Below are 17,565 nucleotides of genomic sequence, written 5' to 3'. Positions count from 1 at the left end.
CAGTTTTTTCCAGAACCCCAAGGAATTCTGGTGTGTTACAGGCACGGGTATAGTTTTAATAGATCTATGATGCGTTTTATACACATTTATAAATGTGGCTAACGCCTCCACATATCTGCAGGTGTTTAAAGCTGTGAATAAATGCCATAGCCGTGTTTTAAAAGTTTGTATAATGCATTCTACAATATAAGCTTTAACTGCGGAGTGTGTTATGAAGTGATGCAACCTGTGTTGCCTTAGAAGACTCTTTAGCGGTTTATTTAAAAACTCCTTACTGGCATCTGTCTGTAGTGCAACGGGTACACACCCTGTGTTAAATATGCTTTTAAAAGCTTTTGCTACACTGTGGCCTGTCCTGTTTTTTAAAGCCTCAACATAGGCGTATTTTAATAGAACATCGATGACGGGTAGAATATAACTAAAACCATTGTTGTCTCCCTGGAACTAGCTCAAATCCATAATATCTGCCTGCCATTATTGATTGATATCAGATACCACTGTCCTACGTCATTTAAAATGTTTTCGGGCCGGCCTCTGCAGTGCGTAGGCCTCCTACTCCAAAAGCCACATCTTGACAGTACCCCATGCTACATTCTCACCATCGGTTCTACAATACAGGCTTTCATCCTCTCCATAACTACCAACGCCCCCTTCATCGTAATATATTTTTGACAGCTTTATGCTGGACATGTTCACCCCATAGCCGCTGGACATAAAAACATGACTAGGTTTTATAAACGACAGATTTTTATTAACATATATTTATATTCATTTTTATTCACATTAAATAGTTTGGGTTATCAGATGCTGTACAGTGATCCTTTCCGTTACAAATCCTGCCATCTCAGCATTACTTTATACAAACCTCAGTGTTCAAGTGCTCTTTTTTTTCTTCAATTTCCTGTAAATGAATGTAAATACATGAAAATTATCCACATTCTCAATCTTCATAGGTCAGTTTACGGGGCACCATGCACCTTACCCGGCTGTACTGGCTTTGATATACTTTATCGCCCACTTGAGAACTGTTTTCTCAATGATGCTTCTTACACTCAAAAGACATCTCCATATAAACGGCTCCATTTTCAAAATGGGTTTATTTGCTTATTGTATCGCCCACAACATTTTAGACGTGCATTGTTCCAACCCTTCGCTGGGTTAACGTTTGTATTAGGCGCATCATGCCTACAAGATGTTTGGGGTTCAACATGTGACATATTTTATGTAGCAAATTATCTGTATAAGATATTTTCAAACATTCATGAGCATCCTTTTCGGGATCGTCAATTTTGTGTCCGTGGCACCATCTGTGAATGTGCTGTTTTAAACATGTTTTCACCACTACCGCTGTGAAGTCCCGAGTAGCTAGGGTGTCAATCCAGGTGACACTTCCCTGTGTTTTTGATTTGAATAGCTAACACAATATATATTGATAGTCTCTACTCCACTTGGCACTCCTTCCCCATTAGCGAGATGCAGTCCTTACACAGGCTATTACCGCAATCCCCTGGGATTTCAATTTGGTTTGGAAAGCAAACGCAATAAATATTAATAGTCTCTGCGGCAGCCTGGATCCCCTCACTGCTGTCCACTTTATCAGTTAGAGTCTGCAAACAAAACAAACATATGGTTTGAATGCTGGGCTAGTTGTCACACTCCTACGAAACACATACACTTGCTTTAAACTATACCCACTGGCTGGCACACCATCTGATATCCAGTCCACATGGGTCCCTATTTTTCGTGAAGTCTCTGTGGGCCGGGGTCACTCTGGTGTCATATTTCAATCACTCTGCATAACCATGGACTCATATCCACAGTCTCGAGGCTCCACTTTGCCTGCAGCTGATCGGCCAGGCTGTACACCCAGGGGCTGCTTCAGAGCCACATTGTCGCCCCAGGTAGCCATTTCCAAATTAATTGTGGCCATGGTGAGAATTGCTAGCTGGTTGCTGACTGAAAGCGTAGCCATGTTCTCACTGAGCTCCCCAGTTTCACGGTCTGCCATAAAATTCTGAGAGTGCTCCATTGCATCAAGGCCATAAGACTATAAGCCGTATAACTGCCATTGGAATCACCGGTACCTCCGTGGCTTGCTTTCCCCTCGTCATAACTGGGCGGTTCATAATTGCAGTTTCCTTGATACCAAATTGAAAACCACTGAAAAAAATCTGTAGAGCGCACGCGTTTCCGAGGTCTACAATCACAGCTATATATCTGGGTTGTAAGACCCTCCCCCAACAGCGTCATAGCCTTCAAACAACCCCTAGACCTATACCTATGTATAGCACATTCATTTTATATCAAATCTATATAAAATGTATATCAACATTATTGGGGTCCTTATCAGAATTATATAAAATCTACATCAGAAATTGTCAGGGGCCGGGGCTTATCCAATTTATATAAAATGTATATCAAAATGATTGGGGTTCTTATCATTTTATATAAAATTGAATTGATATCAAACATTTTGGGGACAATGAAATGTATATAAAACTTATTGGAGACCAATCACATTTATAGGAGTTCAGGTGCGTGGCTAGTGGTGTGGCCACCTGTGAAAGAAAACATTTCATGAAAAGGTTACCCCTCTACTACTGTATTGCACCAGTTTACCACCGTAGTAAGTGCATCACCTTGTCCGAGTTGATAAGCATTCCTTCCGTCTGTCACAGTTAACACAGGCCCCTAGTTTGCTGCAAGGCAGTGACTGGAAAATAGTGCGATATAGGAAAGGTGATAGTGTGTTGTGGCTTGAAAAGTTGTGTATTTAAAACGGGGAAAGGTGTGTAAACTAGTGCTAGATGAATGGTGTTAAGAGGTTGTGAGTCTATATGTAACATTTGGGAGCGTGAAATATGGCAAAATAAGCTTCAAAATACATACTCGTTCATGAAAACTAGCCAGGACTGGTATAATCTTGGTTGATCATAAACTGATGTTCATTGGAATATTAGCTTTTATTGTATAAATTCATAGCCATGCAAGTATTTCTTTCCAATCTGGAACACCAACACAACTTTCCTTTTGCTGCGTAACTTCAGGAATGACTGGTGTTAACGAATTTCACCATTGCCAACATGTTAACTAGCAACCGATCTTTTCAAAGAATAGGGGTTAATGATTGGACTCTGGCTAATAAACAAACATGTTTAGTATTCACAAAATCCCAGGAACTAGCATTAATGTAAAAAAAAGTACAGAATTTTATATCACCGTTGTGAAAAGCATGTGTGTGATGTAACATGCATTCTCTCTCTTTTGCAAAATGAGTCATCCAGGTTTCTTATTTCTGTTAAGGTATAAAGGAAGGCGTCCCGAGAGCCATGCACCCCATGTTCCAAACCAACCATCTGAAGCAGCAGCACATTTCTACTTCGAATTGGCCAAAACTGTCCTTATAAAAGCAGGTGGTAATAGCAGCACTTCCATTTTCACCCACCCATCCTCCAGTGGCGGACACCAGGGGCCTCACCGCAACCTACATCTCTGTGCATTCGAGATTGGACTTTATGCCCTTGGGTTGCACAATTTTGTTTCCCCCAACTGGCTTTCCAGGACATACTCTTCCCATGTCTCCTGGATTACTGGTGAGAGGGATTTAATCTATATTTGTTTGTATAAACTACAGTAATAACTGAATCTGCAGGCTTTTTCTGTTTACGTGGCAAAACCAGTTCTTATTGCTTGCATATATGGCTGTTCTTTCCAAGCTTTTTATCATATAAGCTCACAAAAAATGTGAAATATATTTCTGTTTTTTCAGTATTAATATTTTTCATATATTGACCATCTTTGTGGCCTAGGTGCATAAGGTAAGAATGTAATACTATACGGGGTGTGATTTAACTCCTTGTAAATACTGTACATTGTCCTGCTTTTTCAATGACTGCTAGGCCAAATGTTGTGCAACATAGAAAAAGTGATACAGAATAAGGTCATGGGGTGGATAGCTGAATTTTCTGCAATGTACTGGTGTCTGCAACATTTCAAACTAACAGTACTTCAAGATGTCCGTGTGGGGAATGTGATGAGTGGAATATCCTTATGTTTCATGTCCGCTTCAGGCTAGAATAAAAAGCGATCTTCCTTGTTTCAGAGATATTAAACTGATTTTGGTGTAGGATTATGAGCAAGGTGGTGGCTGCAGTACTCCATTTATAAATGAAAAGCCCTACCCACAGAGGACACACTGTTCTCTTTCTCTAGCCGAGCATCCTCTTAGGTAATGTGTTCTGGATGGCGTGAGGAGACGGCAGAAGGCACATGCTTGGCCATCCCATCCATACTACAAGACTACCCAGCACGTTGCTCTCAAGCAAATCGGCTGACTGTTGGGCTGATAGCTGATTCCCTTTCAGTTTGATGATACTTAAGCTGGCTGAGAAAATGTAATCCCTGTGTAATGGGAAGGGCAGTTTGAATTTCATCTACTCATAAATATTTCACCTATCGAAAATGCGAGGGCCAATTTACATTACCTTTGGTAATGGTCATCACTTCCGCCTGTTCTAATGGATTATTCAAGCAGCTGAGAGATTGATTAAGATGCACTAGCCGTGAACTCATTCTTACACCAGTGAAAATGTGACTTTGCTCCTTTGTCCTAACCCTTTTTTTGAATGGATTGTGTCCTCCAAGATATTCCACATCTTTGACATGTAATGTCCACAGCTGTGCTGCTTTGGACCTTTTTTCGGCAGAGGGCGTCCTGTGTTGATGTCGTCGGGTCGATGCCCCTCGGAGGCCTCTGTCGAGGGTGACGTCATCGGATGTTATAAGTAGCACACGCAGCTCTGTAGCCTCAGTTCCTTTTTTTCCGCAAACGTGTTTGCTTCGAGAACTCGGCGCACCTCGTGTTATCTACTTTGATAATGTCTTCTTCTTCTTCCCCGACGACCCCGCAGTCTGGCTATAAATTCAAGATGTACATCACACACCCGCACTGTATCTGCTTGTGGTGTCTGGGCGAGAGCCATGAAACGGATGACTGCTCAAAGTGCCAGTCGTTGACTGCCAAGGCCTTGCAGGAGCATAATTGCAGGTAGGTCGGGTTTCCAAACCCCGTAAATCCAAAGACTACTGGTCTTTCCACTGACAACTCGAGGGGTGACTCTCCCTGTCGGAGGGAGTCCAGGGGATCTCAGTCCCGGAGTGGTTCCCGCCACTTGTCCTCGTCGAGGCACTCCCGAAAGCAATGTCACTGTTCGCTTTCCCCGTCCTCATCGGGTGATGGCTCTGCGAGAAATTGGCTTGTCCCACTAAATCCTCTACTCTGGAGGAATGGGAAGAATGGGAGGCATTCAGGGAGAAAATGCTGGAGATTTTTCAATATAAGGCTACTGTTCCATCCGAGCCTTTGGTTGAAGCTGGCAGGGAACGGTCTCCGTCCAACGATTGCGTTCCCTCGTGCCCAGGCAGTCGGCGCGATAAACATTGGGAACCGTCGAGGTCCCGTTCGGACAAGGATCCGGTAGATCGCCAGAGATGTGCCAGATCCAGGTTGCGGTCTTTGTCACCAACAAAACCGTCAATGTCTGTGAAGGGGTCGAGGAAGGCGTTGACAGCATCAGCGCCGTGTCCATCGAGTGCGGCTGTCGGGGCTTTGCCCTCGGTCAGGCCCTCAGAGCCTTCGGCGCCTTTGTCGAAGCTGTCGACACCCTCGACGCAATTGGGGCCAAAGGGCCAGAATTTGCTGGTGGAGGACCCTGCGGCTGTTGATCTTCAGAGAAAGGCTCTAAGACTGTGAAGCCTATTATTGACTCCAGGTCTGCTCCTGTCCCTAGGAAGGAGTTCATTCATTCTCTACAGAAAATATATGCGGATGAGGAAAGGTCTGATGTGGAGTTGGAGCCTTTTGATATTCCTGGTGAAACACCTGAAGTTCCTGACATTGTCTTTTCTGAGGACAGTCAGTTGGATGATCTGTGTCAGTCATGATGCCAGTGGCCTTGACACATCTCCTGAAATGGAGTTTGGTAGGCTAGAGCCTGGGGCTCATGCTGGATCATCCTATAGGAGATTGCGGTCCGGCCCTCCAGTTGAATATGACCAGGATGACCAGACAGACATTTTAGATCAGGGTCCGTCCACTGACCCAGTGTTGCCTTTTCACATGGCATTAAGAAAAGGGTGGCTGCTACTTGGAACACCCCGGAGTCTCTTCCGACGGTCAACAAGTTGTTGACTAAGAAAAAATTCCTATCCAGTAGCGACCCCAGCTACCTATCCACACACCCCACTCCTAAGAGTTTGGTGGTTTAGGTGGCCACAGCCACCTTGAGGCAGGCGACGTACCCTACCATCCCTGCTGATAAGGAAGACAAGCACTTCGATGGATGGGCACGCAAGGTGTTTTCGGCTGGGAGTATGGCACTGAAATTGGCCAACTCCACCTGTGCCTTAGTGACACTTTTGCACACTCTGTGGAATTGTCTCTCTGGCGGCTGAGCATATTCCCGAAGGGGAAGAAAGGGATGGTTTCTTGGTTTTGTGCAGGATGGCAAGGATGCCATGTGTGAATCCCTTCAGTCTGGGTTTGATACAGCTCATAGAGTCAGCCGGACCATGGCTCCCAGCACTGTGATACTCGGGTTTGCGTGGTTGCGGAAGTCAGGATTTGCACCGGATGTGCAGGCCTGTCTTCTCAATATGCCCTTTGACGGTTCTCATTTGTTTGGCAGCAAGGCTGACGAGAGTCTTGAGAGGTTGCAGACCTCCAAAGCAGCTGCTAAATCTTTGGGCGCAGGTGTGAGTCAACCTCTTCCTTTTCGTCCTAGGGCACAGCAGTGGAGGGGTGGTTCCTTTCGTTACTACTCCACTTTTGGTAGAGCGAGAGGAGAGGCCTGTCAAAGGGACCAACGTAAACTTCCTTGTGGTGGACGGGGAAAAGCTGTCAAAGCTGCTCAAGCAGCTGCCTCTTTGCCTTCAGGGGCTGCCGCAGCTGCTCCAAAACAACTATGAGGCCAGGTCTATTTCACAAACTGATCTATAAGGGAGGTTAACTGATCTGCTTTCCTTAAACTAATCGCAATAAAGGTTTTGAATCCTTGTCGTTGATCAAATTGTTCTTCAAGGTACCTATAATGATCTACATCGTCAATTTCAATACCTTAGATGCTTAACCTCTGGCGTGCAATTCTAACTGAGAATCGTACCAACTGAGTATTGCTCCTGTTTATAACTAAAGAGTTTTATCAGTTTAATCCCATAAAGAAACAGCAGCTTGCTGCATACATGTAAATGTGTGGTCAAATATAACAAGGTCGTCTGTATATGCCAAAACCCCACAATGAGTGGAATCCATTTTTGGTGGGCAACCTTGAGAACCTGCAAGATGCTTTTGAAGGTCTAACAAATACAGGTTAAAAAGATTGGCCCTACCGGCCAATCAAATGAATGACAATCAAGCCGTAGGCCCAATAGGCAGCGATCGGACACATTAGTCTTGTAGAAGCAGCAGCTTCAAAGAATAAGTGAGTGCCTCCAACGCCTTATTCCTTTACTCTAGGACACAGGGGGAGCCAGCAAGAAATAAATATATGTTCAATGTACTACCGTCTCTAAGGCAGGGTATTCAACACACTTTTGCACATGCACTGGTGAATTTCGATATATTGATGAAAGAAAGAGAAGCGAATGAAAAGAGAGAAGTTAAGAAAAGACTCATGTTGGCTTAGACATACCATGAGCAAAGATATCTTGTGTTACCTATATGCACTGTGGTAAATTAGACATAGGAGATGGACAAGAGGACATGTTTCAACAATTTTGTCTGTTCACGAAAGAAAAGAAAACCTCCTTTAAGGCCTATTTCTGTGCAGGTGTCCCTATTCTAGAAAACCATTTTTAAAAAAACAAGTACTTGTCAGGACGTCCAACAAAGTAAGCACGGTCCTCTGTCCAAATCTATTCTGACCTACTATCTGTCCTACCACTATAAAAGATAGAAAGAAAAGAGAATGTAAGCTTGAGCTTAGGATAGGATTACTTCACCCCTTCGTTGAGTTACTGGAGGTTCGACCCCCACCCCCCAATAGTTTTCCTGAAATATTCAATTTCTGTATGAATCACTGTATCACTAAGTCCTTTTCAAATGGTTCACTTTCTCAGCCTTGTGTAGGCTATGTACTTGGTCAGTCCTGGTCTGTATACTGTAGCATAGCTAATTCCTCTGCACCGGGTGTGCTACGGGTCTGCTCAGCCCGGCTTAGTGGCTTTCTTTTCTCACCCCCGCGCCTCTGCAGTCTGGGAAAAGGGGACTTCAGCGGCGTGGGCAATATGGAAACAAATGCATAAAAAGGAAAGAAAATAAATGCGGCCCAGGTGCTGCTGCAGTCTTCTCTCCCTCTAGCCCCCGCCCTCCCTCGAAATATTGGGCTATCGTGACTCGATCTGGCTTACCTACAGAGCCGGGTCAGGACAGAACAGGACACACAGAACTTACACGGTGCCCGGGCTTCGCTGTGAACAAAGGCCCTGCAGTTACTAACGTAAGGTATTTCATTGTTTGTACCTGCATACATTTTTAGGCAATTGAAATCGTGATGTGGGGTTGGTACTTGAATGTCAGGGGAGGGATTGGAAGGAATAGCAGTTAGTACTTGCATGTCGAGGGAGTGATTGGAAGGAATGGGGGGTTAGTACTTGCATGTCAGGGGCGTGATTGCCAAAATGGAAATAAATGCATAAAAAGGAAAGACAATGCACCCGGGCCGCCATTTATTTTATTTCCTTTTTGTGCGTTTATTTTATTTTTCCTGTTGCTGCGCTTTTGTCTCGCCCTGTGGTGGGCTCCTAGAGCCAGTCCGGACTCCCAGCCTCGACCCTAGCTCGGCCCTACCCATAAGTTCCCTGCCTTAACCAGGTTTATTCAGCACAGAACAACATGAAAATACAATAAATAATCAGTTCTACTAATTTCACAGTGCTGTGATTTATCCCCTTGAGGCCTATTTTGCATCAAAGTTTGTCACTAATCTCAGGGACATTCAACGGCATGGAAGTTATTTGTCTTCTCAAATTTTGAGAATGCATACTATTTAAATAATTCTAAAGGATCTTTTGCTCTCACCCATTGTCTTAGCAAAGTTATGTTATTTGCTGCTGCACAATCATCTGCTCACCAATTGGCATCTACTACTATCTTAATTTTCCACTAATGATCATCCTTTTGGTAATCGTGTACCAAAGCTCAGGTTTTGGTAGATTACTCCTGCCACCAGGGAGATTGTCTGGAAGCATTCCCTCTGCTTAAATCAGGAACTGCGTTCCTTACTTTTGGATTTGGGAATCCAGAGACAGATTTTTTAATTAAATATCTAACCAGAGCCATGCATTACAAAATCCAACCTATTCACAAACATTGGTGTGCATCTAGGAACTCCTAAAATTGACCTTAAAATGTTTCTGGAGATTCCAAGATGGCTGCCGATGAGTGAGGGCGTGTTCCTAGTCCTCCGGGGCCTAACACTGCTGCACGCACTCATGCAGTTACAATTATCTTCATGTGGTCTAACTCTCTTGCACATCCAGGAAAGGTGCCCCCTACTACAACCCGAGGAGGAGCGGTGTTTGGCGCGACCCTTAAGGAGAAAGGCGCCGCAGCCTGTGTTCCCAAACCCTGTGGAGGAGGAGCTTCGGGGACAAGCCTGTAGTTTGCCGAGAAGGACAATTAATCAGCACTGAGAGGTACATCTGGGGCGGCAGTGGTAACGAGGGAAGAGTGAAGCAGTGGCCATAAGGAAAGACTCTGTCCGCGGTGACTTGGAGGTGAGCGTCGGGCCGCATAGCAACGGTACACCAGATTTGTTGCTTAGCCACCGCCCCCGGAGGGCACTGCTGGGGCGCAGACATTGCCTGTAGCATGGGGGAAAGGCCCCCAAAAAGATTTACAACTAAAGCAAGGCAGAGTAAGACCGGAGTAATATCCCAGATGCCAGTGCCCAAAGTGAAAAGCACAGCGGCCAAACCGAAAGGACCACTTGACTCCCAGGGGGGCCAACTGGAACCTTGTTGGAAACGGCAACAGGACGACATTCAAGGAACAACCACTGATAAGCAAACGTAAGGAGGACACAAAGCGGGAAGCACAGGACCAATGGCACTAAAATAAAGACGATCTGAAGTAATGCCTTAAGGGGATAGAGGACAGAATGGTGAACTCATTTCAGGAACAACTGTGAAAATTAAAAGACGAACTTCGGGATTCGCTCCAGGAAGTTATGAGGGAAATCACTGACCTTGGATCTAGAGTGGACACAACGGAATAGGGTCTGTCCGAAGTGTCGGGGGAGGTCAAAGACAACAGTATTCTATTGGAACTCCAGGCAGAGGACTTGGAAAAGTGTTCCCGTAGATCCAACATAAGGGTGAAAAGCTTGTGTGAGACTCTTTTGGACGCTGACCTGAAGGGCACCATGCAACAGTGCTTTGGAGGTTTCATGACAGACACCCAACCGGAAGAAGTGAAAACAGACTGTGTACATAGAGTGGGCCCAAAAAAGCGAGACCCAGGGACATCCTGGTAGCCCTGGCCTCGTACACAATGAAGGAAGACATCTTATGCTCTGCAAGATCTCAACAAGGCCTCATTATTAATGGCACCCAAGTTCAACTCTATCAAGACTTGGCGCTGTCCATGCTGCTAAAGAGGAGGGCAATGCAGCCATTGACCAAAGCGTTAATAGCACAGAACATTGCCTACAAGTGGACGTTCCCCTTCATTCTCCAGTTCACATGGGAAGGTAGGCAACAGCGAGCAACAACACCCGAAGAGGGGCTATCGATAATGAATATGGAGGAGGAAGAAGCCCAACCAACGCAATCAGCCAGGGCCATCTCCTGGCAACAGACCTTGGAAGGGGGGGGGGGAGAAGAAGGGATAGAGATGTGAATCTGAAAGGCTCTCAAGTTAAATTAATCACATTATGATTGACCAGTGCTCAGATTATGCTGCAGGTTCTGCAGCCAGACGCAGCTCAGTTATGCAGTTTGGGGGTAGGTGGTGGGGTAAGTTCATAGAGAGACCCATGAAGTTCTGAAAGAATGGGTCTGGACGGGGGTGGAGGGATTGGGCTTATGTTGGAATCCACTTTGGGGTGTAGCGCACCCCTACGGGGGAAATTCCTCGGGTAATACCAGATCCATGGCTCCAGGATAGTAGTGTCTGGGTGGTTCGAGGGAACTTGGGTCCAGAGCGGGATGGAGGGGAAGGGGAAAAGGAGGGGGGGTGCGAAAGGGGGGTGGGATGGGGTTGGGTTAGTGTATGGGGGGGAGAGGGTGGGAAGACAAAGGAGGCTGGGGAGGAGAGGAAGGAGGAGTTGATAAGTGAAATGAAGGGAATCTGCAAGGCCAAGGAAAGACGGGGACACATCTTCATAATAACGTGGTTCAAAGGAATAGGTTACTAAAGAGATAATGTCATTTAAGATCACCAGCTACAACGTAAGGGGATTGAATTCCCCGCCAAACGAAAAAAGTCAAAAGGGTACTTAACCGCAATAAACCAGACATTATCATGCTACAAGAGACCCACATAAAAAAAGTGAATAAAACAGTCCCCTGTTTTCAACACTTCACACACACATATACCAAGCTAACGCCCTGGGGAGGACGTCAGGGGTACCGATAGGTATAGGAAACTCCCTCCAGCCAATGGTTTTACACTCATTGGAGGACAAATTGGCGAGATATGTCTTTGTGCAAATACAACTAGGACACAAACACTTAGCTCTGGGAACTGTATACAAATCGAACTCTAATCAGCCTAGTTTCCTCCTTCATGTATTCTTAAAACTAGAAAAGTTTGCAATAGGAGAGATTATACTTGCAGGCGATTTCAACCTAGCCTGGCAACACACCAGGGACCGTAGTTGACACAGTACACAAGTTGGCAAATCCTCCCCCAAAAGCTTAAAAGAAGCCTTTGAGAACTTGGCTCTTAGGGATGCCTGGTGAGAAGCGAAGGGTGAGGATAGTGGGTTCACATGCTTTTCACACGTACACCAGAAACTATCTAGATACAATCAACCACATTTGGGTGTCAGTGGCCCTGGACCTGGGAGAAATCTCTATCAGATCACGCGCCATTGACCATCTCAATACGCAGATGGGAACCATGTAGAGCACTATGGGCATGGGCGTTCCGCCGAGGAGATTTTGTCGGATGATGTGGCTCTGGGCTCCTTGGGAGACAAAGTAGACTAATAATTTGTAGAAAATGAGAAAGGCGGGGTGTCATTGGAAGGGGTCTGGGAACCCTTCAAGGTGGTTTTTGGGGGGGGGATTAAAACAATACAGTCTCAAAAAAAGAGACAGAGAGGTGGTGGAACGAGATATAGAGACCCAGATACAGGAAACCATACACTCTTTAACAACTGACGAGAAGTAATCCCCATATAAGAAACTGAAAGACCTTAACTCACAGCTGGAACTGCTCATCGCTTGTGAAGTGGAGAGGTCCTTACTGTACACTAGACAGCGTTACTACGTCAACGCCAATAAAGCACACAGACTTCTGTCCAGGCAATTACGGCAAGAAGAGGCAAAGCACACCATAACGGCCTTGAGGATGAGTGACAGAACGTTGTCAATGGAAACAGAGAAAATAAACAATGCCTTTGAATCATATTATGGTGCCCTATATAAATCAGCCTATCCCGACCAACAAGAAATGAAACCGTCCATAAAGCAAATTTCGATGCTGCAAGTTGCAGATCCGGACAGGGCCCTCCTGGAAAGTGAGATCATTAGTGAGGAGGTGGAGGCAGTGATTAGAGGATTACCAAGTAATAAAACCCCGGGCCCTGATGGTTACCCGGCTGCCTTTTTCCAAAAGTTCAGAACAAAGTTGAGCCCCATACCAGCAAGACTCTACAACACGTTTGCTAACAAAGGCAGAATGACCCTCTCAATGTCAGAGGCTAAAGTTATTGTGTTGAGTAAACCCAATAAGGACCCCAGGTTATGCGGATCCTATCGCCCCATAACGCTATTAAACTTGGACGCCAGGATTTATACAGGGGTCTTTGCAGTGCGTTTGGCCCCCCTTATACTAGGGCTATTGGGATCGGATCAGGCCGGCTTTAAAGGAGGGAGGCACACATGGGACAACACTAGAAGGGTATCCCACCTCATAGAGAAGGTTGAGCGCGGGGGGTTCCTGCAGTATTAATCGCAATCGACGCAGAGAAGGTGTTCGATCGCATTGAATGGCCAATTTAAAGGATAGTTCCGGGACTTTTTTTTATTGTCCCTACGGTTCGGCCATGTGTTTTTAAGCATAAATCGGTAGATCGTAGAAACCTTTCCTATGGACCTTAACCGACTTTTCGTCCATTAACGCACTCGAAATCAGCCGCCATTTTCTGATAATCCTATCATTTCCCCCCATTGCCCTGGCTCACCTGCTTTTGCGGCACTAAATCAAATCCCCCGCCCCTGAAACAGACTTTATCAAAACAATCATATTCCCCGCCTCTATCCGTGACGTGACTGTGCTGCGTAGGCAAACGCGCCCAGGCGTCTTCTACGCGACTACACACAGAACCCGGAAACCAACACAGATTAGCTCACAACACAGCGCGCCACAATTCGGAATATGAAACTGTACTTTTAAATCAAACCGCAAGATTGTAAATTTGGTAAAGTACATTTATTTGACATCAAATGTTTAGAGAATATTCAGCGATTTGCATTTTTATTTGCTCACGTTCCAAAAAGTTCGTTTTGAGGCACGCGATGTTCCTTTGCTGTACACAGGGTCTTAGATCATCTCACAATACAGCGCCACAATTCGGAATATGAAACTGTGGTTTAAAAGCAAACGGCAAGATTGTCCATTTGGCAAAGTACATTTATTGGACAGCAAATGTTTAGAGAATATTCTGCGATTTGCATTTTTCTTTGCTCTCGATCCAAAATAGTTCGTCTTGAGGCAAGCGATGTTCGTGTGCAGTACACAGGGTGTTGGTTTACGATAAAATAAGGTCTTCGGTCGCACTGATAATCGCATGGCTGTTCCAACAACGAGGCACTAGGCCACCACAACGGTCTGTATGTTGCATCTAGCCGTTAGTACCGCGTAAGGGCATACTTGTACTTGGCGATCGTCCCATAAAATGGTCAGGGTGGTAACGTTGTTCACGCGGAGAAGCAACTGGCGGTTATAAAAGCCATCCGCCGGTGTCTGGTACTCGTGACACATACAATAATGAAGGATGTACCTGTTTTAAAAACATAAAAAATGAAATTAGTCTCACCATCAGATCTTTATTAAAATTATTCATTTTATATATTAGGTCGGGAAATTATTTCATAGCTAGGACAGTGCAACTGGGTATTATACGTCAAGGTGGGGCTGTAGGATACTGAGACAGTCCCCCAGTGCAGGGGTTGACAGGGAGGCAGTGCAGGTGGAGAGTGGAAGGGCCCAGGACCGAGGTCGCAGACAGTGGACCAGTTTTAGCAGGGGAGAGGGAGAGAGAAAGCAGAAGCAAAGAGGAAGGTTTTGAGGTGCTTCCGTAAAAGGAGATGGTTCTCCTCAAGATAGTGCGCGGTACAAAACAATATGCCACATAGAACGAACAAGTACAACTTAACCCGTCTTTAAAGCTACTGTATAGTAATTAAATTGGGGTATAAACTCATCTAAAGAGTTACTTACATTATATTTGAATTTTCCATTGTGTCTGTGCGTAGGGCAGCCCCGAAATACCACTCCTTCTATGCCGACGTTATTTCTTCTAATGAACGAACATTAAATGGCTTTCGTTTCTGAAATTATATTCATTATCGTTTCTTAGGTTATTGCCCCACACCCCCAAAAAGAAGTCTTTCGGGATGGTCCCGGCCTGTCAAGGTCAAATAACAATAGAACCTTATACTGAGTCGTGGGCCATTCCGGCACCCGAGAAAAAAATCAAAGCAGCTGACCTTCACTTTGAACGAGCACACATTCCTAGTTAGCTACATTCAGTGTAAGGCCATCTCACAGGACTCACAGAGCAATCAATTTTATTTACACAACACATAGCTACACATATTCAATGGGCCTGCGACATGAGGAGACTCGAGAGAACAGACAATCAAATTACAATCATTTAAACCGTGATGTGTATTTCTCAATTAGCTCTTCTTTAGGTGGACATGGAACAGAGGCAATGTTGGGTGGCAATGCAGTTGTCCCCTGCACAGGTTCGTTCACAACTCCATGTATGTGCCTATCTGGGACATCAACAATAAGTCTCTCAATAAACTCATATTGCATATCCTGAAACACTGGTTTGATCACCCATTGCTTACTTCTTTTAGTGAAGGCCTTATTGTAGCGAAGCGTCCCTAAAGTTCCGGTCGTCCTACTTTGTTGACGGCCAACATTATGGTTATGTGCCAAGACCGCTAGAAGAGTCTGATTTATCATGCCCTCCATGCCAAAATGCAATCGTTTTGGCCTGTACTTTAGGCACATATTGTGGAACACCTCCAAATCTCCTGTGTGGCAGAATTCTGTGAGTCCCCTCAAATCTCTTGTTATAGTTTTATCAAATACAATCTTTTCAATGGCTTTGTGAGTGGGTGATGAAGGAATCAACCACTTCTTCTTCCGTGCCTCCTCTGTGGACAAATGGCCATGTTCACAATTGTGGAAATGTTGGTTTGTGGTCCAGCGGTGAACGTTGCTACAGTGTAGCATTACTGACCGCCATTTTTCCAGTAGAATTTCCAACGACCCGCCACATGTTTTTGAGCTCCACCAAAGATGGTTGCTGATTGACTTGGACCACTGTGAAATACCTTGCATATCTTTTTTTTTACCTGCAGCCGACATTTTTTTATTGATTGTTTTTGCAAGATGCCAAACGTCAAATTGGTGATTTATATTTTTGTACTCTTCTCTCATTGTCTTGGCAATTGAAACGCGTCTGTCCGTGGCTATCAGGTCGATCACCATTCCCCGCGATTGTAGTTCTTGCAATGATGCTACAAAGCCAACTTTCTCCATGGCCGCTGAGGATGTACTTTGTGACACCTGCACGACCACCGAACTCACAATGTTCTTACTTTCCATGTCCTGAAAGTGGTAGGTGCAGTACTTGGCTGAAAATCCTGGGCTGTCGCACTGTCCATCACCGGCTAGCCTGAACCGTTTGCCCGCGAATGTACTATCAATAGACATTTTTTCCATTCTCCAAGCTTCGCTAATGGCTGGAAATAGATAATCGGTTTGGTATTTGTAGAACTGAGTTTTCGCAATGAAATGGATTCCCACAAACTGAAAGAAAGACTCTAACTTTTTAAAACTTGAACCACTAAAAAGTGCAGCCGCTGCACAAAGTAGATTGCCTGCTGGCAGTTGCCCCAGCATGGGTTGTGCAGACCATGAGAAAGGATGATATTTTGTACAGGTGGCATGTATTTTAAGGTTAGTGCCTCGAATTGCACGAGTCACATTAATCAATGGCTCCCCACATACTTCCCCACCAACCGAATGCCCACATTTCATCCGAATAATAATATCAATCAAACAACTATCGAATACAATGAATTTGGCCTCTTTCCTTATACTGTCACTCTGCATCCCAGCTGGTTCGGCCTGTAACGTTGAGGACATGTCACTCACATGAAAGGTAGAATCTCTGATATCGTCTTCCGCTATGTTCAGTGATATTGATGGTGTTTCATTGTCGTCCACTTCATTCTCTTCCATTGCAACATCTGTTCCTTCTTCGGCGATGGGTGAATAAAACAATTTCTTCAACTTTCTCGCGGTCTTAGTTTTTGCGGGTGTGGATTCTGTGAATTGATCTCCGACTGCATCTGAACTACCAGGAGGACATTCACTATCAATGGCTGGATGTGGTATAGCTCCGTTGTCAATCACTTCATATTCTTCCCATTGGCACGATGCATCTCCAGTCTCAAGTCCCTGCCAAAAGGTTTGACAAGAAACATCTCTCGTTCGCTTCACTGTCTGTGTAGATCTAGTTCGTACACCCACTCGCAACTAGAGGACAGATTGGAAAAGGGATGTTCAGTTTAAACACAACTTACAGTATTGAACTATTAACAGTGAAAAACAACATAATATAGTGACCAGGACACTAACCTTCTTTTGCTTTCTTTTCTTTGAAACTTTCTTGCCTCGAACTTCAACATCGGGACGCTGTTGCTCCGACTCGTGTGTGCATGTCTCCACTTCCTCTTGCGCTGCAACGACTATATTTTCATGATAAGCACATCCATCACGCACTGACGCTCCATCGACTCCCTGAAACATAGAACTTTCATTAGTATGTATAATAATATTGAAAACACAAAATGTACTTGGGGACCAATACCCACGTACATCTCAATAGCAAAACACGAATGAACGCTTTGTGTAGAACATTCAAACGACAATTATTCACGCATTGTTGATCTAGTTAGATGGAACTGTCAAGATCCATACCTCGGGTTCCTCATAGACTTCCATTGATGATATTATTGAAGATGATGCTTCAGTAACTCCCTGAAACACAGTAATTGCATTAGTATGGTTTTCTATTTTGTTAAAAAGAACAT

The 17,565-nt window shown here is 44.8% G+C and overlaps 1 protein-coding gene across 2 annotated transcripts in view; it reads left to right on the top strand.

Annotated features, from left to right (window-relative positions):
• The window catches only part of ZSWIM8 (zinc finger SWIM-type containing 8), a 3,132,642-nt gene that overhangs the window by 2,299,423 nt on the left and 815,654 nt on the right, over positions 1–17,565 (top strand). For both annotated transcript variants that reach the window (XM_069610680.1, XM_069610679.1), the window contains one exon: positions 3,304–3,593. In XM_069610680.1, the coding sequence (XP_069466781.1) occupies positions 3,304–3,593 (290 nt within the window). The remainder of the gene's footprint in view (positions 1–3,303; positions 3,594–17,565) is intronic.

This window comes from Ambystoma mexicanum, chromosome 8, assembly GCF_040938575.1.
Source record: "Ambystoma mexicanum isolate Mex_15411 chromosome 8, UKY_AmexF1_1, whole genome shotgun sequence".
Taxonomy (NCBI): Eukaryota; Metazoa; Chordata; class Amphibia; order Caudata; family Ambystomatidae; genus Ambystoma; species Ambystoma mexicanum.
This window is presented reverse-complemented; position numbering and strand designations above follow the sequence as displayed.